Source organism: Vicugna pacos, chromosome 26 (genome assembly GCF_048564905.1).
Source record: "Vicugna pacos chromosome 26, VicPac4, whole genome shotgun sequence".
Classification (NCBI taxonomy): domain Eukaryota; kingdom Metazoa; phylum Chordata; class Mammalia; order Artiodactyla; family Camelidae; genus Vicugna; species Vicugna pacos.
In genome coordinates, this window is record NC_133012.1 from 19,629,291 (window position 1) to 19,657,207 (window position 27,917).

At 36.5% G+C, this 27,917-nt stretch overlaps 2 protein-coding genes across 7 annotated transcripts in view; one reads left to right on the forward strand and one right to left on the reverse strand.

Moving 5' to 3' along the window:
* The window catches only part of SNX25 (sorting nexin 25), a 99,293-nt gene extending 87,064 nt beyond the window's left edge, over positions 1–12,229 (reverse strand). Inside the window, exon 1 of the mRNA XM_072950450.1 lies at positions 12,134–12,229. The gene's annotated coding sequence lies outside the window, so the exon portion shown is untranslated. The remainder of the gene's footprint in view (positions 1–12,133) is intronic.
* On the forward strand, positions 3,441–27,239 carry CFAP97 (cilia and flagella associated protein 97). 6 transcript variants are annotated; one of them, XM_072950453.1, is made up of 6 exons: positions 3,441–3,690; positions 8,859–9,913; positions 15,528–15,796; positions 22,736–22,886; positions 24,049–24,155; positions 27,150–27,239. In XM_072950453.1, exons 2-6 carry the CDS (start codon positions 8,875–8,877, stop codon positions 27,225–27,227), a joined length of 1,644 nt encoding a protein of 547 aa, XP_072806554.1. In that variant the 5' UTR covers positions 3,441–3,690; positions 8,859–8,874; the 3' UTR covers positions 27,228–27,239. The 6 variants fall into 6 exon arrangements, with proteins under 6 accessions (XP_072806554.1, XP_072806556.1, XP_072806553.1 ...); XM_072950455.1 differs by lacking the exon at positions 3,441–3,690 and adding an exon at positions 3,723–3,814; XM_072950452.1 differs by lacking the exon at positions 3,441–3,690 and adding an exon at positions 3,832–4,208.
* Positions 27,240–27,917: the final 678 nt, after the last annotated feature.

The window sequence follows — 27,917 nt, forward strand, 5'->3', positions numbered from 1 at the left end:
AAACTGAAGTTCAGAGAAGTTACAATGACTTACTCCAAAATCACATATCTAATTGATGGTAGGACCTAAATTGTAGGATTCTCCTTCATTATGCTATCTTTCAAATGCAATAGTTAAAAAGTAATGTCAAGGACTTTTTTTTACATTATATAGAAATGTAATTTCTTTTTTAACATTATATAGAAATGTCCTTAGAAAACCGATACAATAAGGGCATTCATCTGGCTTTTAAACAGATTGTAAACTTCTGGACCGTAGTATATGAGTTATATTCGTTCTTTCATTCAGTCCAAAAATATCAGGCTTTGTTAGAGACTAGTATAAAATATGGCCTCTGACCTTGAAGAGCTCACAGCCTAACGGGGGTGGGAGGAGGAAGAAGGGGATAAGGGAAGGAGGCATAAAGCAGTGTAATAGATATTACAATAAAGGTATTACCAAGTTCTAGGGTCACAAGACGAGAGCTACTGTTTCTGCTTTGTGGGAGTGAAGGAAATCTCAAATGTCACCTTCTCTGTGAATCTGTCATTTTGCTTTCTCGATTTCTTCTATTTATTATAGCATTTAGGTATTTCGAACTAACCCTTTAGATACTGAAAAAATATGAGACTAAACTACACTTAATTTTAAGTTGGTTTATAAATGTTAATCCAGTAAAGATACCATCTTTCAAAACTTGATTCTTAAATTTAAAAAACAAAAAAGTTTTCCACTGGGTGGTCCATTTGCTCATAACCCAAGGAAAGTTTAGCACAGATGAAAAAACTGCCAGATAAAATGGAAAGGTCTTTTAACAGCTCTCTATAGAATTAGTCAAGTCTATATTATTTCAAGCGATTTACAAATAAGTGAGGAACAATTTTAAAAAAGGATAGGGGGGATATTATTTACGTCTTTCCTGATAAAAGACTTCAGATTCAGTGAATTTGGGGAAAGGCTTTTTTTCACATATGAGTTGATGACGTTCTCTGAACTATGAAGAGGGACAAAGCAAGTAAAATCTCTGCCCTGCAGGAGCTTATTTACAATCTAGTTCACACATTCACTGGTTCATTCATTCAATACTGATGACTAAGGAAGTGATATTGCAGGAAAGAAAACCAGAGAAAGGGCAAAACTTATAAATTCATAGCCCAGAAAGAGTCAAAATTAAAATTTGAGAGATAATAATCTCTTATTTTTTCATCATGGTAAAAGAAACACAAAATGTAGTATTTTAACCATTTTTGAAGGTATAGTTCAGTGACATTAAGTTCTTTCACATTGTCACACAACAATCCCTGCTATCCGTCTCCAGAGTATTTTTATCATCTCATACTGAAACTCAACCCATTAAACAATACTTCTCTCCATTCCCTTCTCCCCTTGAGAATTTCTAATTTCTGTTGCTATGACTTGACTGTTTTAGGTATCTCACGTAAATGGAATCATATAATATTTGTCCTTTCGTGTCCAGCTTCTTTCGCTTAGCACAATGTTTTCAAGTTTCATCCATGTTGTAGCATGTATCACAATTTCATTCCTTTTTATGGCTGAATATTTAATCGCATGTATATACCACATTTTGTTTACCCATTCATCTATTGATGGACATCTGGGTTGCTTCCATCTTTTGGCTATTGTGAATAATGCTGCTATGAACACATGTGCGTAAATATCTGTTTGATATTAATCTGTGTACACCCAGAAAAGTGAAACTGCTGCATCAGATGGTAATTCTATGTTCAATTTTTTGAGGAACTGCCATAGTTTTCCACAGCAGCAACACCATTTTACATTCCACGAGCAATGTACAAGGGTTTCAATCTCTCCCCATCTTTGCCAATCCATGTTATTTTCTGTGTTTTTTTAATAGCCATCACAATGTGTATGAAGTGGTATTTCGTGGTTTTAATTTGCATTTCTCTAATGATTAGTGCTGTTGAACATCTTTTCATGTGCTTATAGGCCATTTTTGGAGAAATAGCTATTCAATTCCTTTATATAATAAACTTTTGACCAAAGTAGACAACCATCCCTGGAATATGGTGCTGGCAGTTTTTTCCAAGCAATTGAGTGAAATCCTTCTTTTTAGCCTACTAAAATAACACAGAAATGCTTCTCTGTATTTGTTCATAGTTATGACCAACAAAAATAAAATGCATGATGAAGAATGAAGAGACTCAATTCCTCACTGAGACTCCCAAGGATTCAGTTAACCAGATGTTCGACTCTCGACACTTTCATGCCAAACAATAGAGAATCTGCTGTACTAACTTCTAATGGCTGGTATAACAAATTACTACAAACTGCGCAGTTTTAAACAACACAGATTTATTCTCTTAGCATTCTGGAGGTCAAAAGTCTAAAATCAAAGTATGGACTGGGCTGTATTTCTTCTGGAAGCTTCAAGGGAGAATCCCTTTTCTTTGTCAGCTTCCAAAGGTGCCTGCACTCATTCCTTGGCTCACTGCCTCTTACATCACTCCAACCTCTTGCTGCTTTTTTTAAGTTAAAAAAATTTTTATTAACTTTTCCCGATTTTGAGGTATAACTGACATATGTTAACATTGTATAAGTTTAAGGTATACAACAAAATGATTTATGTACCGTATTACGAAGTGATGACCACAAGTCAAAGTTGACCACCTCCCATATGTACGAATTTTTTTTTCCTTAAGATGAAAACACTTAAGATCTACTCTTTCAATAACTTTCAACTTCACAACACGGTACTAATTATAGTCACCACGCTGTACATTACAACCTCTTGCTTCTAGGGCCACCTCTCCTATTACTGACTTCGAATTTCCTACCTCCCCTCCTTTAATGACTCTTGTGATTACACTAAGCTCATCTGGATAACCCAGACTGATTTTCCCATCTCAGGATCTTTAATCACAGAGCCAAGTCCTTTTCACCCTGGAAAGTAGCATATTCCTAGCTTCAGGGATTAGGAGGTGGACGTCTGTGGGGCACCATTGTTCGACCACACCTACTACGTGCCTGCGATTCAAAAAACGAAAATTTGCAGCATTCAATATACCGGACATAAAGAATATATACACTGGACACAGATCATTTTTCTCTTGAGATTGTTTCAACCACCCACCAGCAGTCAGAGGACTCCTAATATGTTACCAGCAACTGGCCAGGAGAACTAAGTAGTTGTTTTAACTAAACTTTTCCCATATGAACAATCAGAGACAGCCGCCTCCATATTTATTATTATTGTTCTAGTTCGGGTAGGAATTACAAGTTAATTATAGCAGCTTCCCCCCATTACATTAGCCACCAGAACGGCTAGGCCCACCCGCACGGCCGTTAATAGCGGAGGCGGCAGCACTGACACCTGGGCGGTGCACCGCACAGCCCAGGGCCTGGAGATTAATTACTTCCCTGCCGCGTCCCTTCCGATCCGAGGGGAGGGTCGCGGGACCGGCCTTACGCCCCAACCCCGCAAAGCGGGGCGGACTCGCCGCGCTCTGTGACGCCCGCCGCCAGTAGCGGCGCCGTGCCGGCCGCCTGGCACCGCCCGGTTCCCGCGGGACTCGCCGCGTGCCCGCTGCGACCTCCTTTCCCCTTCCGTTCTCTCCGCCTCCGGAAGCTCGAGCCCGCCGCGCCGGCCGCGAGGAGAGGCTGCGGGAGCGCGTGCGCGAGGCCAGAACGCCGCCGGCAGCGCGTAGCGGCTGCAGCGGTCGCGGCGCCCAGGTGAGCGGCGCACGAGCGACGAGTCCTCCCCAGCTGCCCGCGCCGCGCCCTTCCCCCCCCGCCCCAGCCCCGCGTTCGGGGTCCGTTTCCCCTTCCGGAACCCAGGCCGCGGCGAGTACGTAGGGTGGGTATGCGGAAGCCGGCGCGGGAGTTAGGAAGGCGGGCCAGCCGGCGACCCCAGCCCTCGGGCCCGCCACCTCTCCGGCCCCGGCGGCCCTCGCGGCGGCTGTAACCACCACAGAGGCGCCGGGGCCCGCGGTTCGTCGGACCCCGCACCCCGAGCCGGCCGCGGTGGGACGGCCCGGCCTGCCCTCAGGACGCGTCCTCGGGTGTCGTGGGGGATCGGGGTCGGCCCTGAATTAAGATGTGATCGCGACCATTGAGTCCGGCTCTGGTCACCGCCGACCACCTCCACAGACTTGATCCTGAAGCCGAGGGCCGGAGACTGTCAGTTATCTCCCGCTACGTGCGGCGTCAGGAGAGGGTCCGTATAAGGAATTCGAGTTTCTGGAATACAGGTGGTTACCTTGGGCCGAGATTTCGTGTATCCAGTTGCCTTCTTTGGATCAAATTATGTCTCACTAGGGATATATAGTGTCATGGTATCAAAATGACTGTTAGAAATAATGCCAGATTTGTGTATTTTCCTGATGTAACGTGAAAACATTAACGTTTCTGTTGCTGGCTCTGCAGGAGCTGTGCAGGGAGTGTCCAGGTGACTCCCGGGTAAATACTTGTCCTCACTGAACACCAGAGGGGTTATTGTAGTCTGATGAACTGTTGTTTAATTTTTACCCTTTCCCAACATACAGAGAGAATCTTTACTATCTTATTGTCTATATTTGTATTATTCTCAGATGTAAACTGAATCTCACTAACTTTGAAGTGAATGTTGTCAAAAAGGATTGCTTAGTTGGATGGGCTAGTTGGATAATTTTTCCATGAATTAAATCACCTGAATGTTTAAATCCTTACAATAACCGTATCTGTTGGATGTTACGAGCCTAAATTTAAATCTGAAAAGTCCCCCAGGCACTGGGCTGTGTATGCACCTCTTCTCATGAACTGTGATCACTTAGGGGAAGGCAGATGCTTCCAACTACTGGGACCTACAGGAACCATGTAAAGGCGGACAGGGGAATTGTTGACTGGTGTGTGCGTGGGTGGGAGATGGTGCCAAACAAGGAAACTAACTCAAGTGAGAGAGATGACTTTTCTGTTTACATAGCTATCTGGCAAAGAGCAGAACTAGGGTGCAGTCTGTCTTGTAACTCCAAACTCCTATATCAGATAAACACTTTCTGAATGTCTTGCATTTTGTCAGGTCCTACTTTAAGCACTGGAATGTAAAGATGAGCAAGATGTCACGAGTTCCCAGTCTGGTAAGGAGACAAGCAAGGCAGGAAATGGCTGTGACAAACAGGGATTTCAAAGAAGTATCAGTAACCATTTGGCTTATGGATACACTTTGGGATTTAGACCTAGTTCATAAAATGTTAGGGTTGGGAAAGATCATATCCTCCTAATGCATAAATTCCCTCTGCAGCATCCCAGCAAATGGACATGTAGTCTTTGCTCTAACATAATCTAGTGATTTATGGCTCATAATCTTAGAAGGTAGCCCAATAGGCCATAACTCTTACTTTTTGCCCTCCCCCCTTACTTTCTGTTTAAATGTCTAAATTGTATTATTAACCCAGTATGGATAACAATTTTGTATTCTGCATTTTTCATGCTGATATGGTACCTAAATCAGGGGTCCACAAACTTTCAGTAAAGGGCCAATTGATACATATTTTAGGCTTTGTGGGCCCTACAGTCGCGGTCACAGCTTCTTAACTCCGCAGTTGTAGTGGGAAAGCTGTGAGAGACCGTTCCTAAATCTGTGAGTGGGGCTGTGTTCCAATGAAACTTTATCTTCAGAATAAATAGTGGGCCCATGCACAGTAGTTTGCTGAGCCCTGATTTAAATAATTATTTCAATAGAATAATAATATTCCTCAATTCAGATTTTTTTAGTATTACAAGTAATGCTGTAATGCATGTGAACAGCCACTAACCACCAAGCATAGTCTCCCTAAGACTGAAGTCAGAAAAGTGAAAAAGAGAATGACTTGAGTTAAAGATTGTGGGCCTGAAGCTGTGACCTGTGAAAATCACAGGGGTTAAGCAAAAACATTGTAACCTATGGGGCTGGCTACACAGAGGAACAACAAAAACTTGGAGGACTTCAGAGCGGTAGCTGAGAGTGACACTAATGCCTTCAATTCTGGTCACATCTCTCATGAAGCTGAGTCTCATCAAAAGGGGGAAGTTGTTAAAAAGAAAACCACAGGCCCCAAATGGAGTCCCTTATGTTAGGCCGTGCCACCAAACTGGGGTTTCACACCTAACCCACTTGAAGCTTCAGCGTCCCCCAGAAATGTAGTCTTAACCCATCAGTCAGGAATTTTCTGGGCAGCACTAATGAGGTAATCTGTCACATGGCCTCTCCACCCCTCAAAGGAAGATGAGGTAAATTGCCACATAGACAGACCCCCTTGTGTCCCCCCATGAGTAGGTTACCTAAGCCTGAAATAGTCTTTTTTTGTGTATGACTTTTTTGTCTTCCCTTTAAAAACCTTTCCCAAAGTAGCCCTTCTACTCTAGATGGGATGCTGCCTAATTGATGAATTGTTCAGTAAAGCCAGTCAGATCTTTAAAATTTACTTGGTTGAATTTTGTTTAACATATCTAAAACCTTGTTAGATATCTCTCTTCTGAGGATTTGGGGAGGAGGCGTCCTTCTGTTGATTTGGTTTTTACAACATAAAGAGGGCATTGATTGGTGCTATGGGAAGTAATATTTCTTATACTTAATAAATATTAGGTATAAGTTTTATAATTAATTTTTCTTAAATCTTTAAGATCTACTTACATATCTTATTTCAGCTTAAATGTAATAATGTTAGAATTTATAAACTCACATGTATTTAATCCTCACTTAAGTTAATTAATGTTTATTTACATTTTCCTGAATATTGTATACCATTTGCAAACTTGCTTAATTAATGACACAATTACAATTTTAGTATATTTGATTTTCTTAAGTACCTCAGACAGCTGACGTGACACATTTACAAATCTCATAAAGGAAATATAAGTACTTAGATTTTTTATAAACCTAGTAAGTATAAACTTACTGATTTAATCAGATTTCTATTAAGTATTTAAAAGTTGATTATAAACAGTTAAATTTTTATAAGTTTAATATATCAGAATCTCTTACATTTTTCAAAACTTTAAAGGCAGAAAAAATTACACAATGACGATAAAATGTATTACACATACTTTATCATATTAACCTATCACATAAATTTGGTTGAGTTTTAAATCATGGCTATGTGCACTTGTTTTTAGATTGCAGGATCATGTAGACAAAGACTGCAGAGTATCATGGCTGATTTAGACTAGATTACATGATACTGTATTGCTCGATGTGGTATAATGGAATTAATCATAATTTGAATATAGTGAGTCTGTAATTGGATTGTTGACTACATATTATTGGAAATTTATATACACCTTTCCTTTAACATAGCTCATGTTTTTTGACCCTTTTAAATATCATTATGAACTAGTGGCTTTCCAAAGAATTACTTTTTCATTTTTAAGTGTATTTTGTGTTTTTTATTTTTCAGTGTTAAACTGTCCAGCTTGGACAGTGAAAGCTCCTTTAAACTGGCTCCTTTGTTTTATTACCACTATCCTACGCATAATGGAATATGGAATCAGCTGCCTTCCAAGGAGTCTGGGTTTTTTTTTTTTGAGGGGGGAGTTTGTAGTAATTTGTTATACCAGCCATTAGAAGTTAGTGGAGAATAATATTAGAGGTTAAACTCTGAATTCTAGATTACTAGAAACAGATAGTGTGACACTGCTGTGTAAGCCAATATGATAAGAGAAAGAAAAATAAAACTTTATAGTGATATTTTCAATTTAATTCCAATCGCATGAAGTATTAAAATACTTTAAAATCAAGCAGTTGACACATTGTAAACTGATTATCCTTCAATAAAAATACATATATACAAAAAACACAGTGATCTAGATCTGCCCTTATAGATATGAAAAAAATGTTCACGATAGATATTTGAATGAAAAAAAGTCTCTGAAACATCAGATATCATATACCATGTTTGTAAGCCCATAGAAATACTTGTATATACATAGAAAATAAAGTGATTTTACCCAGAAAAAAAGTCTAAATATTACCAGAGTTTATCTCTGAGGGTAAAATTCAAAACTATTTTCCTTTTTCTAATGAATGTGTATTCAAGAAGTTAGTGTTTCAAAACTCCTCGACAAAAAAACTTTAAAATTAGTTTTCCTGTTAGTGATACTTACATGAATTTACAGGTCAACTAGTGATTTAAGATTTGTAACCAAAATAGTGGTCCCCGCACCACACTAGCAGCAACTGCTGCTCTTCTAAGACGAGATGGGGAGCTTTTACTTTTAGTGAGTGTTACCTCCCACTGCTTCCCCAGTAACTGCAGTGACGGAACAGAATAGGACAGAGACAAGTACTGAAATAGGGAAGCTTGTTAATCTTCATTGAACTATTTCTACCAGAATAATGTGTGTTTGGGCTGGCTTAGCTGATCTTATGAGGTGGTTTTTTGGTTTTTGTTTTTTGGTTTTTGTTTTTCGGTTTTTTTGTTTGTTTATTCATTTATTTATTTTTGATGGAGGTACTGGGGATTGAACACAGGACCTTGTGCATGCTAAGCACAGTGCTCTACTACTGAGCTATACCCTCCCCCTTCTGAAATTTTAACACCATCCTTTCTTATTCTAAACTCTTAACTGTACTTAACTTGTAGAAATTGGATTTTCTTTGGAGTTCACCTAGATATCCATGTTTGTTATATGCCTGCCTTCATGATCCATTATTTTCCTGTAAACCAAACCATTACACTTATTTTTCAAATCATTGGTGGAACTTGATATTAGCCCCATTATCATTTCACTGCATTGGGGTTTTTTTTTGGTATTTTTTTCTTCATATTTCTCTTTATATATTAACCAAACTTCTCAACTTGGGAAAATATGCAGTTACTGTATAAAAATGAAAAGTATTTGGAAATCACTCTTCAATCTGATGGTTACACTTTCCTCCTTTTCAGATATATTTTTGTCGTCATGGATCGGTTTGGAGATATATCAGAAGGTGAAGTGGATCATTCTTTCTTTGACAGTGACTTTGAAGAAGCAAAGAAATGTGAAAGTAACTCAGTTTTTGAGAAGCAAAGTGATAACCCTAAAGTGAGAATAGATAAAGGTATAGAAAATGTAAACTTGGAATTTGGAGTACAAAGAAGGGAGAATGATCTTACTGACAAGGGAACTGAAGGAAATGAGAAGATTCCTCCAGAAGAACACCCTGTAGAAAATGATGGTATACAAAGTAGGAATTGTTTGACCACTTCTTCAAGGTCAGAATTCTGTGATGCTACAACAGAACATGAAATACACCTGCCCACTCCGGACAGAATTCCCAAAATCGTAAATGAAGGTGAACGTGATTACTATACTGATGGAGAGGAAAGCAGTGATGATGGGAAAAAGCATCATGTCAGGTCCAAGCCAGGTAAACCGTCTAATCACTTTAAAAAAAGCCTAAGTAAAAAATATTCCAGAAGTAGTTCCTCTTCCTCCTCTTCCTCTTTGTCCTCCTCATCCTCAAGTTCTGGTACAGACTGCTCAGATACCGAGTCTGATCTCTGTATATCTGATTCATCTCCATCATTAAAGAAACGTCTATCTGGTGCAACCCAGTTGTCTCCAAAACAGAAGTATAAGCCTGGAGAAAAATCAACAGGAGCACAGCTTTCAAATACTAAGCCAAAAGTCGGTGACTACACCGAGGAATCTGAAGACACTGTGACGGATGTTACTCCTTTATCAACTCCGGACATCAGCCCTGTTCAGTCTTTTGAACTGGGTGCATCAAACAATCAAAAGGTGAAAGTTAAAAGGCAAGAAAACGTGAGTCAAGAAGTGTATGAAAATGCTGAGGATTTTAAAGGTAATTCAAAATCTTTGAAATCGGCCAAAAAAGGGAAGGAAAAACATGAGCCCGGCCTCACCTCAAAGTCGTCAGTGTTTGATTCCGATTTAGACCACAGATATAAACAAAAAGTCTTGCACGACACAATGGACCTGAATCATCTTTTAAAAGGTAATTTTAAAAACTATATATATATTGAATTTAAATTTTAAATTTAATGTTATATTGACTTAAGTACTAAATGAAGCAGTAACTATTCTGTGCCCTGGTTTCTTCACTTGTAGGATGAGGTAGTTGGTATAGGTAGCTAAGGTCCGTTCTAAATTCAAGGTTCTGTGAGAAATACTAGAAGAAGGGAAGATCAGTGGAGACTAGAATTATTAGACATCTTATTTTACAACAGAAGTTGAAAATTTAATAGAATTTCTGAATATGCAGCCTCTTTTGGCTCAGTAAGGTGGCTGATCTGAGGGACTTCCCACTCCCATCCCAAGCCTGCCTTTGTTATATAGATGTTGACAGGGTGTGGTTGGAATTAGTTCTTTGGCCTTGAGCTGTTTATCCCTGAATAGACAGAAGAGGGCATCAAAAAATGGAGTAATAGTGTAAACCCAAGTTAGGCATTGGGTTATGGCATGAACCGCTAATATTTGGAGAGCAGTCACATTGACTTGAATAGATTTTAGAAGTATGTTTCATGCTTTGTTACCATAAAATTAGGTCAGTTTAGGAAGAATCTGGAGGCCAAAATAGAGGTGGTTTAGAAATGCACCACCTGAAATTTTACTGCCTAGATTCTGTATGAAATAATTAATAAGATATCTTATCAGAGGTTGTATCCTGAGAAGAAAAACTAATATAAGAGAAAAAAATGGGATAAGAAAGCATTAACGAGCAGAGAAACCAAGTAAGCCTATTGCTAAACTGATACCAACATTAGAGATGAAGCAAAGTGCCTTATTGGAGGGGAAGATACAGACCCTGTTAAACACGGTGAACAAGAGGATGCCCATGCTGGGACTGGAGGCTGCTGGGACAGCCTCCCTGGCCTCACGTTTTGTCCCTTTGCTGGCAGGCCGCAGCAGACAGGATTCAGATAGGCAAGTGGGAAATCTCAGATATCCTCAACACACCACTAGATATTACCAAACATTTGAGAAAAGCTAAAATCAACAGAGGCACCAAACTCAGGTGAAGAACATAGTACCTGAAACAGAATTAAAGGAGCAAGCTCAATGATTTTAGAGAGGATCTTCAAGGACAGAACTATTTGCACTGATAAAACTAAGGCAGGATTTGCTTTTTACCCTCTCCCATCACACGTGGAGTTTTCCAGGGCTCATGACAGTGACAGCACAACAGTGAGTGCAGAAGCCAATGTGAGATCCATCTGTCTTCTATTAAGGCAGGCATTAAGAGATTCTGAAAAATATTAACTCTGCCATTCTTCTCACTAACTTGTTTGTTGTTTTTTGTAAAAATGTGATGTTCACATATTACTGGTTACTATATTACTGTTTTCAGATGAATTAATAAATAACTAAATCTTCTCACTTTACATTTCTAACATGGTAAATATTGATAGATGTAACCCATATAAACATTCTTTGGGGTCCCCAATAATCTTTGCATGTGTAAAAGGGCCCTGAGACCAAAAAGTTTAAGATCTTCTAATCTAGAAGAATAGAATTGGAATATAGGATTTGTAGTCTATTAGGGGGGAAAAATTAGCATAGTCTTCCAAAATGGGGAAAAATAACAAAGAAAAGCATTTTTTTAAAAGGAAAAATAAGATTGTAAGAAAAGAGATCAAACAATATAAATGGTTTTAACTTATCAGAAGATAATATCAGAGGAGGTTAAAATTTTTTTAATCAAATCTAATCTACACAGATATTTAGAATAGCATAGGAAGAACAAAAATAAGGACTGGAAAAAGATATGCCAGGCAAGTAAAAGGCAGAAAATAGAAATATCAATCCTATTGGTATAAAAAATAGAATTCAAGATGTGAAGATCACTAAAAGGGACAAAGAATGTTTTATATTAGTAACCTGACCAAATACACTGAAGATTTAACAGCCATTGATTTAAAATGTATGATATAAACAGAACAGAACTAGATGATGAAATTGATAAAGCCCTAATCACTATGGAAGATGGATAGATCAATTAGACTAAGAAAAAAGCATTAACTGGCTGTGGGCTGCTTGTGCGCTGCACTTGGCCCACTGAAATTTTGTCTAGCACACACTATTTTTTTGGGTGGTGAAATACCAGTTACCATTGCTACGTAACAAATTACCCCGACACTTAGGGTATGAACAGTCTCAAAGGCAGAGGTGACTTGACAGCTGGGGACTGGAATCATCTGAGTGCCTGTTTACTCACACATCAGGTGTCTGGGCTTGGGGTGACTTGAAGACCAGGAGTACTAGGCCCTGAGGGCTCACGTGTGGCCTCTCCCTGTGACCTGGCTTCACATATGGCAGCCTCAGTATAGCTGGCTCAGGGCTCCAAGTACAGTGTTCCAGGGAACAAGGCACAAACCTCATCACTGTTTATGACCTAGCTTCAGAAGTCACATAGCATCATTTCTTCCATATTCTATTGGTTTAAACAGTTATAAACCTTCCCAGATTTAAGAGGAGGGCACAGCCCCTCCTTCTTGATGGAAGGAGTACGAAATAACGTGGACATGTTTCAAAACCTCTTCAGTCCAACCTCTGGCTGTACGTTGATTTACATTCCTCCCAAATGCAAAAATACATTCCGCCTTTCCAAAGATCCCCCTAGTCTCAGATCCAGGGTTTAAGTCAGTCCAGTTGCAGCTGTGGCTCCTCAGGCATGTCTCCTCAGTTATAGCACTTTGAGTGCTTTAGGAATCTTCTGCTGGGAGAGACCAGGAAGGAGAACCAGTAGTTATACTTTTGAACACCGTGAGTCCTGACTCTTACATTCTGTCTGAATTTTGCTTGAAAACTGGCCAGTTCCCTTTTTAGTTCCCCTCTCTCTCTCCTGTCTTATTATTGTGGTGAAATAAATCATCGATACTTTCAGGATTCTGCCTGGAGATCTGCTTAGCAAAATCCACCGGTGGCAGTAGGTATTTTTTCCATTTTCTTTGTCACCACAGCCAACAGTGGTAACTAAAATTCTGCCACTCCCTCTTCACCAACAATCTCCTCTAGACCTTTCTAGCTCTGTTCACCACCTGGTCTCAAAGCTAGTGCTACGTATTTTAGGTTTTTGTTGCAGTAATGCCCAACTCCTGGTACTACATTTTGTGTTAGTTACTATTGCTTTGATAACAAATCACAAAACTTAGATGGTAAAGCGGCAACCTAGGATGACTCAAAGACTAGGATCATAGTGCCTGTGCAACTCAGAGCCCCTCCTCTGTGTGGTGTGATTTCCTCACAGGGGAGTCAGACACCCAGGGTGGCTCAGGGCCCAGAGCACGAGGATTCCAGCCAACAAGAAGGGGCGGCCTGCATTTCCGTTTTTACCTAGGCTGTATTGTATTGGTCCACACCGTCATAGGCCTGCCAAGATGCAAAGGAAGGAGACAGGAAGAATGTCGCAGAATTTCTCATCTGACAAGATGTTCATAAAGAAGACAAAGAAATTTAGTAAATCTAGTTATTACTCCTTCAATTGCCACCTCAGTTACAAAAATGTTGGGGTTTTTTAAACCTTTAAAAATTAATTTAAAAAAGCAAATGTCATTAGTTTTTTAAATAAGGATCTATGAATGTGCCTACAGGATGAATTTTTTTACGAACTAATTTTATGTGAATAAGGACTTAATATAGCTTGAGATAAAATTTCCATTGATAGCATTACGCACAGAATTTCTAAATGCTGTCTGTATCTCAGCTTAGGTGCACATTAAGTTCAGTAGAAGTACTGACTTCTAATAAATGGTGTTGGATGACTCAAGAAGTGGCTCTGCTGATGGTGGACATATTGAAATACTGTAAAAAAATTCGAACAAAATTGTTTCATTAAAGAAAATTAGGGAGAAGCAATGTTTTTTAAATGTGTGAATTTAAGTATGTCCATATTTATATAAATGTTTGTATCCCTGAACGTTTATTCAAGTTAAAACTTTTTTAGATCTTAATTGGGAAAACAATGGATCATATATCGGAGGTTGCCTCATACTGAAGTATATAATCACTGAGAAAAATGTGGTAGGAACACATGGCATCAGTATATATGTGCTCCACATAGACTTTCCATCAAAGAGAGTTAGAATGCTATTTTTTAAATGAATTAGATTGAAATTCTTCCTTTATTTTATTTTTTAGCTATTGCCTTCTTATATTTTTAAAAACTTATAAAAAATACCATTAGGAAAATAGCTTACCTTTAATTCCGTGTAGAATTTAATTGTAAAGGCTTTCATATGTGGCTAAATTAATCTAGAAACCTTATTAAATCCTACGAAGTGGTTATTTCTTGAAAGCAAGATAATTCAGTGATGTGCCTATATATCTTTCTAAATGTGTTCTCATTCAGATTTTGTCATTAATTTGGTATGGTTTTCAATAGATTATCAGCCATTGATATCCTAATTTTTCCTATCAGGAAGCCGCTGTTAAATAATTTTTTGTAAGTTTCTGTAATCTTTAATAGTCTTTTAAACATTGGGAGGTAGATTTACAGTTTTTGTGACCTTGCTCAAATAATTTAGCTTTTCTGCACTAGCCACATTTTAAAATGAGGTTAAAAATGCCTCTTTCCCTTATAGCACTGTGCTTTTAACAACATAAAATGCTAAGCGAGTAAAAAAAATTAATATAAAGGTACGCTAATAAAAACAAATAATGATTACTTCAAAAAATATTGTTTAAACAAAACAAATGTACCAGTTTGTTAATCTGATATAACATATTCATTTTTAGTACAGACTTTAAGCTGAAGCATTCAACAAGCTTATTTTTAGATGCTTCTAACAAGCGTTTAGTAATAATTGTCACTTACTGAAAATTGTTATAGTAATAGGAAAATTTAAGAATTACACATGATAAAAATTTCATTTGATAATCATAGTATGCAAAATATTTTTCTTGGTTAAAAACTCCTTTTATATAATGTATTCATCTTGACTTATGTTTATTCAGGAATAAAAGTTTGACTTTTACAGTAAAAGTATTTGTTTTCATGCCAGTGTTAAGACCATAAATCTTTTGTACTGACTTCTAATAAATGGTGTTTGATGACTCAAGAAGTGGCTCTGCTGATGATGGACATATTGAAATATTGAAATATTTTCAGTTTAAGGTGACAGTTTCAGAATATTACAGGTTTGCTTTTGCCATTTTTCCAGCCATTGTTTCCATCAGTCATTGCCAAGGATGTTTTATCTTTTGAAGTATGCCATCCAACTAATAAAAACCATCTAAGTGTTGTGTTAGTGCCCTCCACCAGAAGTTCCTAACTATTAAGCTGCCTTAGGGGAACATAAAATGAACACATCAAAGGCATTTACCATAAATCACACCTGCTGTGTACAGCCAGTACCATGTACATTTTTTATTAAAATATTTTCATCGTTTTGTGTCTAGTGTTTATTCCCGAAGAACATGGTGAGCATAAAACTCAAAGCTGCCTCTGAATTTTTTCCTACACAGTTGTAGTCTGGATGTCGTTGACATTATTTCAGACATCCTTTTTCATGAGTTAACGTAGTTTCTATTTATAAGAGTTAAAGCATGTACCATCATATTGCTGTGCTGCTTGGTTTAGCCATTTTTCCTTTTTTTGTTCACTTCTGTAGCTTTTCTGCAATTAGATAAAAAAGGACCACAAAAACATCACTTTGATCAGCCGTCAGTAGCACCTAGGAAAAACTACTCTTTCACAAGAGAGGAGGTGAGACAGATTGATCGGGAAAATCAGAGGCTCTTGAAAGAACTGTCGAGACAGGCTGAAAAACCTGGAAGCACACGTACGATTCCAAGAAGATTGGTTGCTCATCCTCCCAAGTTATATCACAGTGCTCTTAACAGACAGAGGGAACAACAAAGGATTGAAAGAGAGAACATGGTAAGTAACTGAAATTTTTACTCAGCAAAGAAAATGCATTTGTACTGATTTGTATGTCCAACTTTCAAGAAACCCCAATACAGCCAAATTTTCAAATTTAACGATATAAAAGTCAGAATAGGTATGTATGGCATGAAATACATGATGAGCCATGAGCCTGGAAGGTACAATGTGTGTTTTTTTACCCAGCAAACTGTATTTTAAAGGATTATTAGATGAAAATACTGAAAGCTCCATTATTTACTTGACTACATCTGTTAAATCACTATAATAGAACAGGAAATTATGTCCAAGGGTTACTTATATCTCCTGTGAAGTATTCAGTCACTAGCAAAATCTATTTCACTTTACTGTATCCTTGAAAGCTAAAATAATTTGGCATTTATTTTAAAGAATAAGTACATTCTTAGGTCAAATTTGGTGGTCTCCTGCTTGAATGTATGGATTGATTGTTAAAAATCATATAATTACACTTTGATGTCCTAGGGAATATGCATGAGAACTGTTGAAAATCTTCACATTAAAAACTATTATTCATAACATCATTTTCTTTATAAAATTCAATTTATATTAATTGCTGATATTTACTGAGCTCTTATTTTAATGTTAGGTTGTTCTAAGCATCTTCTAAAAATTAGCTCATTGAATTCTGATAATAATTCTTTCAGGTAGGTACTATTTTTATCCACATTTTACAGATGGAATAATTGAGACCTAAAAGGGTTAAATAATTACCTAGGTCAAAGAGCTGGTAAGGAAGTGGCTGAGCCAAGATTTTAAACCCAGGTAGTGTCTTAAACTAAAATTAGACCCTTAATGAGCACATAAATTCAGGGCTAAAATAATTGACAAAGCTATTATTAAAATTATTAAACTTGTTCTCCAAATTCACCCTTATTATGTTTCATCCCCAGTTCAGTTCTATTTAACTATGTATGCAACCTGACCTTGCAAGAGGAACACCTTTTATCAATTTCTTAATTACCATCACTGACACCAAGGGTTGGGAGCTGAGGTAGTATAGTTATAAAACATGGTAAAGTCTCAGGCATTTCAGGAAGATTACCCTGCGTGTGGCCAAGAGCAGACAACAAAACAAGCTGAAACGAAGTTGGTCGGTGGTGAGCTACGTGACAGCTTTCTGTATGTCACTGTAGCAATTTCAAGATTCGTTCATGATTTATGGAAATTTGGAATTACTGTACATCACGAATATCTGGTTTTACGTTATTTTCACTCTCCCACGTGGCTCCGGAGCTTTTTTATTTAACGAGCAATTACATAGTGCACACTGTTTTACAAATTTTAGGTCATTTAAACCTCGTAACAGCCTTATAAAATAGTTACTATTGTCTTGAAGGAGAAATGAGACACTGAGTGGGACACAGAGACTTCCTCAAGGGTAAATAGCTATCAGATGCAGAATCATACCTAGATTACCTAGCTTTGGGGTTACTTTTAATTTTAACAGCTTTTTTGAGATACAATTCACATACCATACCCATTTAAAGTGTATCATTCAATAGATTCTGGTACTTCATTCATTCTGTAAGTTGCAGTAAAAATGTATGTAACATAAAATTTGCCATTTTAACTGTTTTTAAGTGACTGATTCAGTGGCATTAATTACATTCACAGTGTTGTGCAATCATCACTGCTACTTATTTCTAAAACTCTTTTGATCACTCCATACAGAATCTCTGTACCTATTAAATAATAACAGTCAACCCCCACTTCCCCTCAGCCCTTGGTAACCTCTAATCTATTTTCTGTCTCTATGAATTTGCCTCTTCTAGATATTTCATTTAAGTGGCATAATAGAATTTTTGTCATTTTATGTCTGTCTTGTTTCACTTAGCATAATGTTTTCAAGTTTCATCCATGTTGTAGCCTGTATCAGAACCTTGTTCCTTTTTGTGGCTAAGTAATATTCCTCTATAGGAATGTGCCCCATTTTTGTTTTCCATTCATCTGATGATAGGCGCTTGGGTTGTTTCCACATTTTGGCTGTTGTGCTGTAGTGAACACTGACATATGAGTATCTGTCAAGTCCCTGCTTTCAGTCCCTGTGGGGGTACCCGAGTGGGACTGCTGGATCACGTGGTAATTCTGTTTTTCTTTTTGAGGAACCTGGAGTTTACTTTTGAAAAGTTGACACCATTAATGTCTAATGGCAATGCTACATATGAGTAGGATGAAAGCTGTTAAAAGCTTCTGTTTACAGCCTTTGCTCTCCCCCGTATCAGTTGTACATCTCTGCTATTTTCATCAACAGTGGAAAATCACTATTTTATTCTTTTTACTTTGTATACTTAGTAATTTGTATGTATGAGCAATATTTTCCTCCACTTCATAGTAAGATCTTATTTGTTATACTGGAGAACAGTAGGACATAATGTGAACCACATGTATACTTTAAATTTTTCTAGTAGTAATATATCAATATTACTTTGATATTACAAGCAATATAAAAAAATTAATGATGAGGTGTTTTACTTTTTAATGCTCTGTTAGCTACATGTGGCTCATGGCGTTGGACAGTGCAGCTCTGAATCAAAAACTTAATTCATACAGAAGTGGAAAAAATAGCTTAAGACTAAACTGAGAAACATAATTTATTATAAAATATCATTTATGATGTTATTATAAGGAAAACTAATCTTCCAGATTTATGTTTTAACTCCGCATCCTCTAAACCAAAATAAAATAATTCTGCACATTTTAAAATTTTTTCTTGGCTATTCCTTTGCATTTATTCTTCATAATGACTGATTTTTTTTTTCTTTACAAAAAAAAGTTTCTAGAAATTTTTGTTGGAATTGTGTTCAACTTACATTTTAATTGCAGAGTGTTTGGTACTCTTAAGATATTAACCTTCCTATTTAGAAATGTGATATGTCTCTCCATTTATTCAGGCCTTATGTTCTACCTTAGGTTTTATAGTTTTCTTCAGAATTATATATTTTACACTATTGTGCGTGAAACTTTTTCATTACATTTTTATTTCATTACGTTTTCTAATTTATAAACTATTGATTTTTGTGTGTTTATTGTATAACAACCGCCTACCAAATCCTTAGAGCCATATTGGCCCTAACAGTTCTTCTGTGTGAGATGGTATACTTTTTAACCTGTTTGCAGACTGTTCATAGTCAAAACACACATGCACGTGTGTACACACACACAGCACCTTTGTGTCAGATGTGCTGCACAAGCAGAGTCTGTTATTTTATAATTTTATGCTTTATAATCCTTTATTTGCTCCATCTGCAGTGATAGAGACCAGTTCAGATGGCTGACAAGTGTGATAACTCACACAGTTCTGGTCCAGTACTCTTACATGAGCTCGTTAGCAATCCAGAGGCTGTTTGAGACTGATAAACTCAAGACAAAGAAGCAGTGCTGTGCAGAAAAGGGAGAAAAGGGGCGCAACGATGTGTAAAGCTGAGTCCTGTGCTGTAGTGTTAAAAGCAGACTGTTAATCTGGTTTTCTTGTGAAGTTTGAGTTCTTCATTATTTGTTTCAATGGGCAAATACATTTCCCTCTCACTCACAAGGGAAATAAATCAAAGGAAAAATAAAGAGAAAGTAACTATCCAGTAGAGGGCGTACTTGCTACATAAATTCAATTATAGTAGAACTGTTATTTCAAAAGGGGACAAATGTGTTAATTCATGAGTTTCGAAATATTCTTGTTAGACCATGTCTCTTTATATTCATTTCAAGATTATATGAATTCTGTTTTTATGAAAGAGTGCAAGAATAACCTTAGCAGAAGGAGAAGGGGTCAGTAAGGACACTTAATTTGTAGTTTCACTTTCCCCTCTACGAGAAATGAGGTTATTTCTTTCTTTTAACTGTAGGTATGTCAGTTTCCTGAGCTGTAAAAGAAAGAGGGGTTGGGAGTGGGAGGAATACTCGAATAAAATAAACCATAATCTTCCCACTCAGGAATTCCTGTGTTAAAAATATTATTTTTAAAGTAATATTATTGCATGTATGAATTTATAAAATTCAAACCATTCTTAAAACATTTAATGAAAAATAAAATTCTTCCTCTTCTGTTCTTTGTCTGCTGGTCTAGAGAGGTAATTTTAGATAGAATGTGAAAAATGTTACAGGGAATGTGGTATGTTGTCACAAAGTTGAAGATTTATAGCAAAATCTGATACATAGTGTGAGTATTAATCCGTGGAATAATCAGTACCTTTTTTCCAAGATCTTGAATTAGTTTATAGTTCACTATAGTTTGTTTGATTTTCCTCCTCTGGTTATTGTCTGTTGTCTTCTTCTATAGAAGAAGGAAAGGTAATGATAACTAAATACAACTCCAGCTATAGAAAAATATGCAGAACAGCCCTGACTTTCCCTGATTGTTGGACACTTGTTAGTCTCTAATGTCCTTCATGATCCTTGCTTTTTCACTTTAGAAACAATAAAGCAACTCTCCTCTGCTGACAACTGCAGAAATCATTAACTCACTATTTGTCCATTAATTTGTTTTAACCTTTCTACCTCAGAAGGCAGGAATTCAAGCTGGGTTAAATTTTTTTCCAAAAAGAATGATATTTACTGGATAGAAAAGAGATATTTAGACAAGCTCTGTTGGGATTCATTATTAGAATCTGATTTGAGTAGCAGTTCTAAGATTTTGTAAACCATAAATTGGAATATAAGTAACCATTCTTACCATTTTTCAATCCATCATATAGATACCTGTTTAATGTCCACCATGAGCTATGTAAGAAACTGGAATAGAAATAAGGAAAAATATAACTTAGCAAGGAAGATAATACTGTTGTGTGTCAGACAACTAGAAAATAATCAGAGCAGTGTTAAGGATAGCATTAATATTCAGTAAGTCCTTAGTGTGTGCCAGGCACTGTTCTGAGCACCTTATATGCCTTATCTCACTTCTCAAAACTAACTCTTTGCATTTTGTCTCATTGTTAAATATCTCTACTAAGTCATTTGACCAAGAACACACAATCAGTGGCAGAGCCAGGGTTTAAATCCAGGTCTTTCTGACTAGATAACTTACATTTTTTTTTTTATCATTCGCTTACAAGTGTTACAACATTTTGAACTATCGTTTTTAGGTTTTACTCAGGAGTTCTAAATTGATGACTAGATTGAAATGTGTATACTTTTGATTTTAGGACTTACACTGTAATCAATCCTTCGTATTTTGATATCGTTTCTAAAAGTAAGAGATATTTCTGTCTGAAGTCATTCCTTTAGCTTTTGCTTAGCTTGTTACATTCATGTGACACACAGACACATTATCTGGTTCCATGTGATTTGGAGAGCTGAAACAAATCATGGCTCTCTGATTTCCCCAAGATTCTGCATATAAACTTGCTCAGTGACACATCAAGACCACAGAATAGGTTTACTTTCTGCCTTATTGTCAAATTATTTCAAAATTGATTTTGACCATACTACTTTATGTGTTCTGTATCTGATAAATAAGCATTGCCCTTTTCTTAAAGTTTATAAAAGGAGAATATACATACAGCCAAATGAATAAATTTAGGAAATTAGCAGTTTATCTAAAAACCGTTGAGACTTCTACCAGGAAAAAAGCAAAATTAGTAGGTAACTGAAAGTATCAAGTTTTCTGTTCTATCCAATTCTATCCATTTCACCCTGCAGCTCAATGGGTAGTTAGTAGGATGCTCAGATGAAAGAGCAAACATTGCTCTACCCAGTAGAATACTCTGATGATGTGATAAATAAGAAGCTTCTTACTCAGTTATAAACTGCAGGTAGAGAAGCTATGCTCTTAGTAGGTTTGGGCACCTAAATCATATAGTTTCTCCATCTACAAAGAGAAAGAGACAGTATGTTATGATGGAAATACTGCAGCTTTGCAGTCAGGTGGAACCAGGTAACTTTTATGTATATTCTACCACAACAGAAAGAAAAACACTAAGTTGAGGAAGAAAGGGAAAAGATTGTGCAGGGAAAACTTGTCCTGTGACTGAATTCATGAGCCTGATTTTTTCATGTGAATCTTAAGTGCAGAACAGCGTTCTCTTTTCAGATAAAGCTCAGCTTGCTACAGAAGTTTAAATCAATAAAGAAAATGCTGAAACACCACCATGGATCAATTCCCTGATCCATTTGGTTCACTTAAACATTCCTTTCTCACCGAAGCCTGTGAAAATCAAACAAAGGAAACTCTTTCACCTTCTAATTTGTGAAGAAAGGATTATGAATAAAATTAGGGACATTATACATTAGCCTCTGTTACTGAATCGTATTAGTGCAAATACCACATTATTGGATATAAAAGCTTTATATTCTATAGTAGTTGGTTTTCAAACTTCTTAAGAGCAAAAACTTTTTTTCCAAACTAATTTTATGCAGAATCTGCAGTATGTAAAACAGACAATACAGAAAGCACAGGTGGGCTGGTGGAAATTTAGGAGCGGGGTGGGACTTTGGCCTTTCCTCAGTGTGCTGGGGGCCCTTGAGGCACTGCTGGGAAGTAAACAGTTTCCGTAATCAAATGGAGATTACAGAGCCTGCTCTGTAATCATAAACAGAACTTAGAAGAACTCAAATGCTCACTGCCATTTCTAGGGTTGAACACTGGGCTCTTAGCATTGTTACTCCCATTATATCATTACAATGAGAAAATCAAGTTTAATGTATTTCAAGTTACAGCACTTTCCCTAAGATTGTAACTAGACATAAAAGAGATACGTGCCTACAATCGGTTGTTAAAATCCCAGTGGTTTTTGGTTAGCTAAGGGAGAGGTGAAAACCCTTAGATTTTCCTGGAAGAACATTATTTAAAATATTTTTTCACAGTGACTTGAAGTCTTTTCTAATTTATTCTGTGAATTTCAGGTTCTAGAAAGTATTTGCCTTTTAAGAAACTCTTGCTATTTATCTGACATTGGCTTTTAAATTGATTGTCTTTAAATGAAGGCTTTACTGAAAAGGCTGGAAGCTGTGAAACCAACGGTTGGTATGAAACGCTCAGAACAGCTGATGGACTATCACCGCCACATGGGTTATCTCAACTCATCCCCGGCCTCAGGGCGAGTGAGGTCCACTCTTGGCCAGTACAGCCCATTAAGTAAGCATATGCAAAATTATTTTGTGCTTGTGTGTATCTTTTGTCCTTTTAAAAAAAATGTAACTTAAGTTCTATAGCATTTTAAAATACTGATTTCTGAAATACAGTCTGTTGTTTTTCACTGGCATGCTTTTTTTTATTTGTGTTAGGTCACGTAATTTCAGGTTTTGTCTACAGCGTATAGTGGCAGCATAGGAAGGAAACCAGGAGATAAAACAATTGAAAATATCCTCTTAGATAATGAAGGAGAGACTTTTAGTTTCAGTGTTCATTAAAAGAAGGAATGAACAGATATGGTTTAAAAGTTGCTGAAACATTCTCTTTAGCTAATTAAGAGTTTCTAGTAACATCTTCCAGCCCTTATATATGCTTTGTCTTCCTCATTGGGTAACTAAAACAAAAGGTAGCTATCTGTAGTCATCAGATGTAATCCTTCTCTATTGCTCAATATGCGATCCATTACACACCTAGGTGTGATGTATCCCAGAGAAGGCAGGTGTGGGTGACCACTTAGGGTTAGGGTGTGCAGCCCAGGGAAAGGCCAGAATTTTCCCCTACAGGAGTCGGTGCTGTTATTGTATGTATGCATTCCAAACTATAGAGAATAAAAGCCAGTACTAAAAGAAAGTTGGAACCACTTATAATGCCACAACTTCCCAGTGCTCATGTGAGTCTTAAATATTCAGATGACTAGTAATTCCATTCTTTCATCCTCCAAGCATCACTTCCTTGATATAGTTAGAAACTGAAATAGGGTCTTATACCAGTAATTCACACTTAGTATTATGCCTTGAATGTGATAAATTATTTGTTGATATTCAACAAATATTTGTTGATATTTGTTGATATTGTTGTATAGATGGTTATACAAAGAGATTTTTTTTCCTACTTGAATCCTTTGAGAAGCTTTTAAAAACATTGATTCTCACACAGAATCTATTGAATCAAAATGCCCTAGTGTAGAGTTTGGGCATGTTTGTTATATTTTTAATTTCCACAGGGAATTCTGAAGTGCAGTCCTGTTTGATAATTGAATTAGACTATTAAAAACACATGTGCACTGGGGAAGACCATTTTATTCTGGGCTTAAAAGTAGGAGAGGAAGTTTATCAGATGCGGATTTAGATATTCAAATTACTTCTTGTTCTTTGTATATTTTCAGGAGGAGCTTCCAGGACATCCAGTGCTACCAGTGGTCTTAGTTGTAAGAGTGAGCCATCAGCTTTTGACACATCCAGTGGCCTGTCGCTAAGACCTAAGCCCCCTAATGTCCGTACAGCTTGGTTATAATAACTCTTTTTACTTTAAACATTGTTCATCCAATTCTTATGAAGTGCTCTTGTATATTACTATAATTCTTTGTAAACATCTATAATAATGTTTTAAGCAATTGAAGATGTACAGCAATGACTTGTAATGTAATTCAGTGCGAAATGGTTTTCAAAAAGACAATTTAATATAAAATCAGTGTTTCCTGTGAGATGTTTGAGAATGTATATGTATTTCACAGAGAAATGGTAGTCTGCATGTGTTTTCTCAACATAGAGATTGGTTCAGCTGTCAGACTGACAGGACAGTTGCGACCCAAGATGTTAGCCATGTAGTTCTTGCTTGATGTGACTTTGTTGTTGTTGTTCATTTCTTGTAAACTTTGAACTGAGTGTAGCTCCTGACTTTGTTTTCTGTTTGCTTCAGAACTTGGGTGGTGTGACTTACAACTTGACTGTAAAATAGTTACACTGTCCTATCTGTGCAGTTGCTTTCATTGGTGGAGCTAATTTTGATTTGATGAGCAGACTGAGAGACGCATGGAATGGGGGCAATCCTTGTGATTCAGCAGTGGTACCTACTTCTGTAGAGGCGCAATGAGTTAGATCTTCAAAATTTTATCAACCACTCCAAACAGTATTAGAAGGTTTAACTTAGAAACTCCTCCTTTGTGTTTTCATACATTCAGGTAAAGTCCTATTAATGATTCTGAAAAATGAAGTTTCTTTAGAGCTACAGTCTACTGCGTTGTGAATAGTTTATCCAAGGACCAGGTCATCATAAGCAAAAGCAAGTGTTTGTTGATTCAGCAAAACAGCACCACCAGTTCGAAGAGCCGAGAAGCAGATCCTGAGTTGTGTCAGAAGTGTTGTAAGTGATGCTGTTCACAGGTTGTGTTAGTGTTTATTGTTTAAGGAAGAAGAAAAATTAAAAAATGCATTGTCTCACAGCTTTAAAAATTCCAACTAGTGTTTTTTGAGGGCTGAAAAAGAAAACAAAAGTATGAAGGATAAAGGAAAAAAATCACGTATTTGTTGAGACTACTTTAAATGCCATCTAATTTTCTTGCTTTGTTTTGGTTTGGGCTTTTGGGTTGAATCCTGGTAGTATCATTTTTGCCAGTTCCACTTTTAAAGTCCTAGTAATCTTAATGGAATTAGTAATGGTGAATAAGTTGTGATATAGTTGACTTTTAAAATTAGAATATCTCCCTGTCAATCTGTAGGCTCCCATTTTATGTAACAAGGTGTATGTCTTGGCCATGTTGGTGCTGCTGCCCTGGTTATCACGGTTTTTCATTACTGGCCTTTTCTGTTTACCCTTAGAATGTACTGGGAAGTTTCCATATTAAATGCCAGATCTTTCTTTTTTAATGTGAATTTTTGATCTGTAGCCACAGTAAGAAGGTTTGTTTTTTGTTTTGCCAGGTTAACTGAAGCTCTGTAGTGTGTATGCTGAACTTACTTTTCTTAACATATTTGGCAGTAAGCCCAGTCGCATTTTACTAAACTGTCGGTTCAGAATTTCTTGGTCTTGGTTTGTATTGATCGATTTTGTTTAGGATAGGTCACGTGAAGCATGGGAACAAGGGGTTAAAAAATTTGTGTGGCCACAGCCTGACTGGGATTTTTCTGCTTCTCTTTGAGCTATAATGTTTGTTTATTGTTATTTGATATTCTGTTCTGGTGAACAGGTTTCTACATTATTTAGTGCTCTGCTTTATATATAAAATTCAGCTATGCTAAACCAAGGTTTTGTTTTGTTTTTTAACTTATTGTACTTTTAATGTCTGTATAACAACCTATCTTTAAGGAGATAAAAGATAATGCCGAATTTAAAATACGGCTTTTGAGTATCTGCCCAATAGTGAGTAAGCCAATTTTTTAAAATTGATTTTTAAGTTGTTAGGGAAAAAATATGTATGAAACCTTTTATGTATTAGCATTAGTCTCTGAGTACATTTTATATGGTCTGTGCTGCCATATGTCAAGATACAATTATAATTTCATAACTAAAGCTGTACTTTTATTTTTGATCTTTAAAAACATTTTTTTCTTTGTACTTTGATTTTAGCTACTAATTTAATGCCTTTAATTTTTACTGTTTTGACGGGAGTTTCATCTAAGTGTTATAACAGGAATTCAGCTGGAAGTGAAAGTCAGGAAGAGCAACAATATTCATCTTTTCAAAGTGGAATTTACAGTTCTGTTGTCATGATTAGTCTACGTGAAAAGTATAAACAGAGGGATAGGAGTTGAAAATGTGATCTTCTCGGATAGAAGTCAAGGTACTTTGAAGCTGTTACTGTTCAGGGCACATTTTTATGAAGGAATCATAGGTATGCTCTTCATTTTCGAGAACATAAAGAAGTGAAGGATCATCTAATACTACTTGATATTTGGTTCACTTATACCTAAAATACATATTAGACACGGTTCTTACTGAGAGTTATTTTCATATCTGTCAAATGTTAAACTAACGTCACATCTTTTTTAATAAGATCTATAAGAGATTTTGAACATTAATTTCCTAAGGGGGATGGCTATTATTTCATACTTCCCCTATTTCCTTTTTTTTTAATCTCCATAAAAAGCTGCTTTCTTAGCTATTACTCCAAATAAAGTGTTTCTTGTTTGCTTACAAATGTAGTGTAATGCAGTTGTTTTCAGCCCGCTAATCCAAATTTCCAAAATGGGTATCTTAGAGAACTTTAAAAAGAGGTCATTGGGACGCATATGATTGTGTGCTTCTCATTTTCAAAATCAAATACCACATACTATGAAAAGTATTATGACCAAAATAAAATTGGAGACACAAGTTTAAGTTAGTCTATTTTAATAATTAAATTAAAAAAATGTTTAATATCTTAAATGCCAAAGTCTTAACCTATAAATGATTGTAAACCATCCTAGAAAATGTGCTTAATGTTCATGGCTACTTTATGAATAAAGATAGTAAGAAATTGAAAATCAACATCCTTTTTTAATTTTCCAGGCCACCGTAATGTCTTTTAGGCATGAAGAACTAGCTTGGCACAGTGAAGAAAGAAAGAAAAGAATTAAAGATAACTGAGTTCGGATCCTATTTATCTCTCAAATGCATTGTCTTGTTCCTATTTTGAAAATTAGAATAATAACTTATGAGCCTTATAAGACTAAGAATTAATGAGAATGAAGTTGAAAAGAGGATATTAGTTATTTCTATCTTTGAAAGTATGGCTTTTATGTGGGAAAGCGTTTGCTTAAAATTACATTCTTGATCATCATCTCTAAACCACATCATCAAATTTGTTCTGTAAAATTGTTATGCTACAATGGATACCCTTTCATACAAGCTTGAAAGAGTGTTTTTTTAAAAAGTGTCTATTCATACCAACATTTCACATGTATTATATGTATTAGTGATAAATAGTTTTTAAAACTTGCTGCTTAAGTGTTAGGAATTTTTTTTTTTATGAGGGTTAAATACAACAGTGCCATTAGAATAAATGACTAAGTAGTACTGCTGGAGTCTATTTGAGCTCTCAGCTACAATGTTAAGGGATGCTTATAGCAAATAAGATTACATTATAGCAGAAAATTTTATTTGATTTTAAAATTCTGGTGACTATTTTTTAATCCACTGAAAGATATTGCTGGAACCCCTATTAAACAATCTTAATGTTCCATGCCTCTATTTCAGAATCCACTTTGTAAGTTGCACTATTTGTTCTAGAGGTTTTTTTTAAGGTTTTTACTGCTTTATAAAGTAAAATTTATGAGG

Bases quoted from the DNA above. Each gene is read 5' to 3' on its own strand.
- CFAP97 (XM_072950453.1), top strand. From the start codon at position 8,875: ATGGATCGGTTTGGAGATATATCAGAAGGTGAAGTGGATCATTCTTTC. The intron at 15,797-22,735 runs GTAAGTAACTGA...CTTTAAATGAAG, and splicing joins GGATTGAAAGAGAGAACATG to GCTTTACTGAAAAGGCTGGA. The intron at 24,156-27,149 runs GTCCGTACAGCT...TTAATTTTCCAG, and splicing joins TAAGACCTAAGCCCCCTAAT to GCCACCGTAATGTCTTTTAG.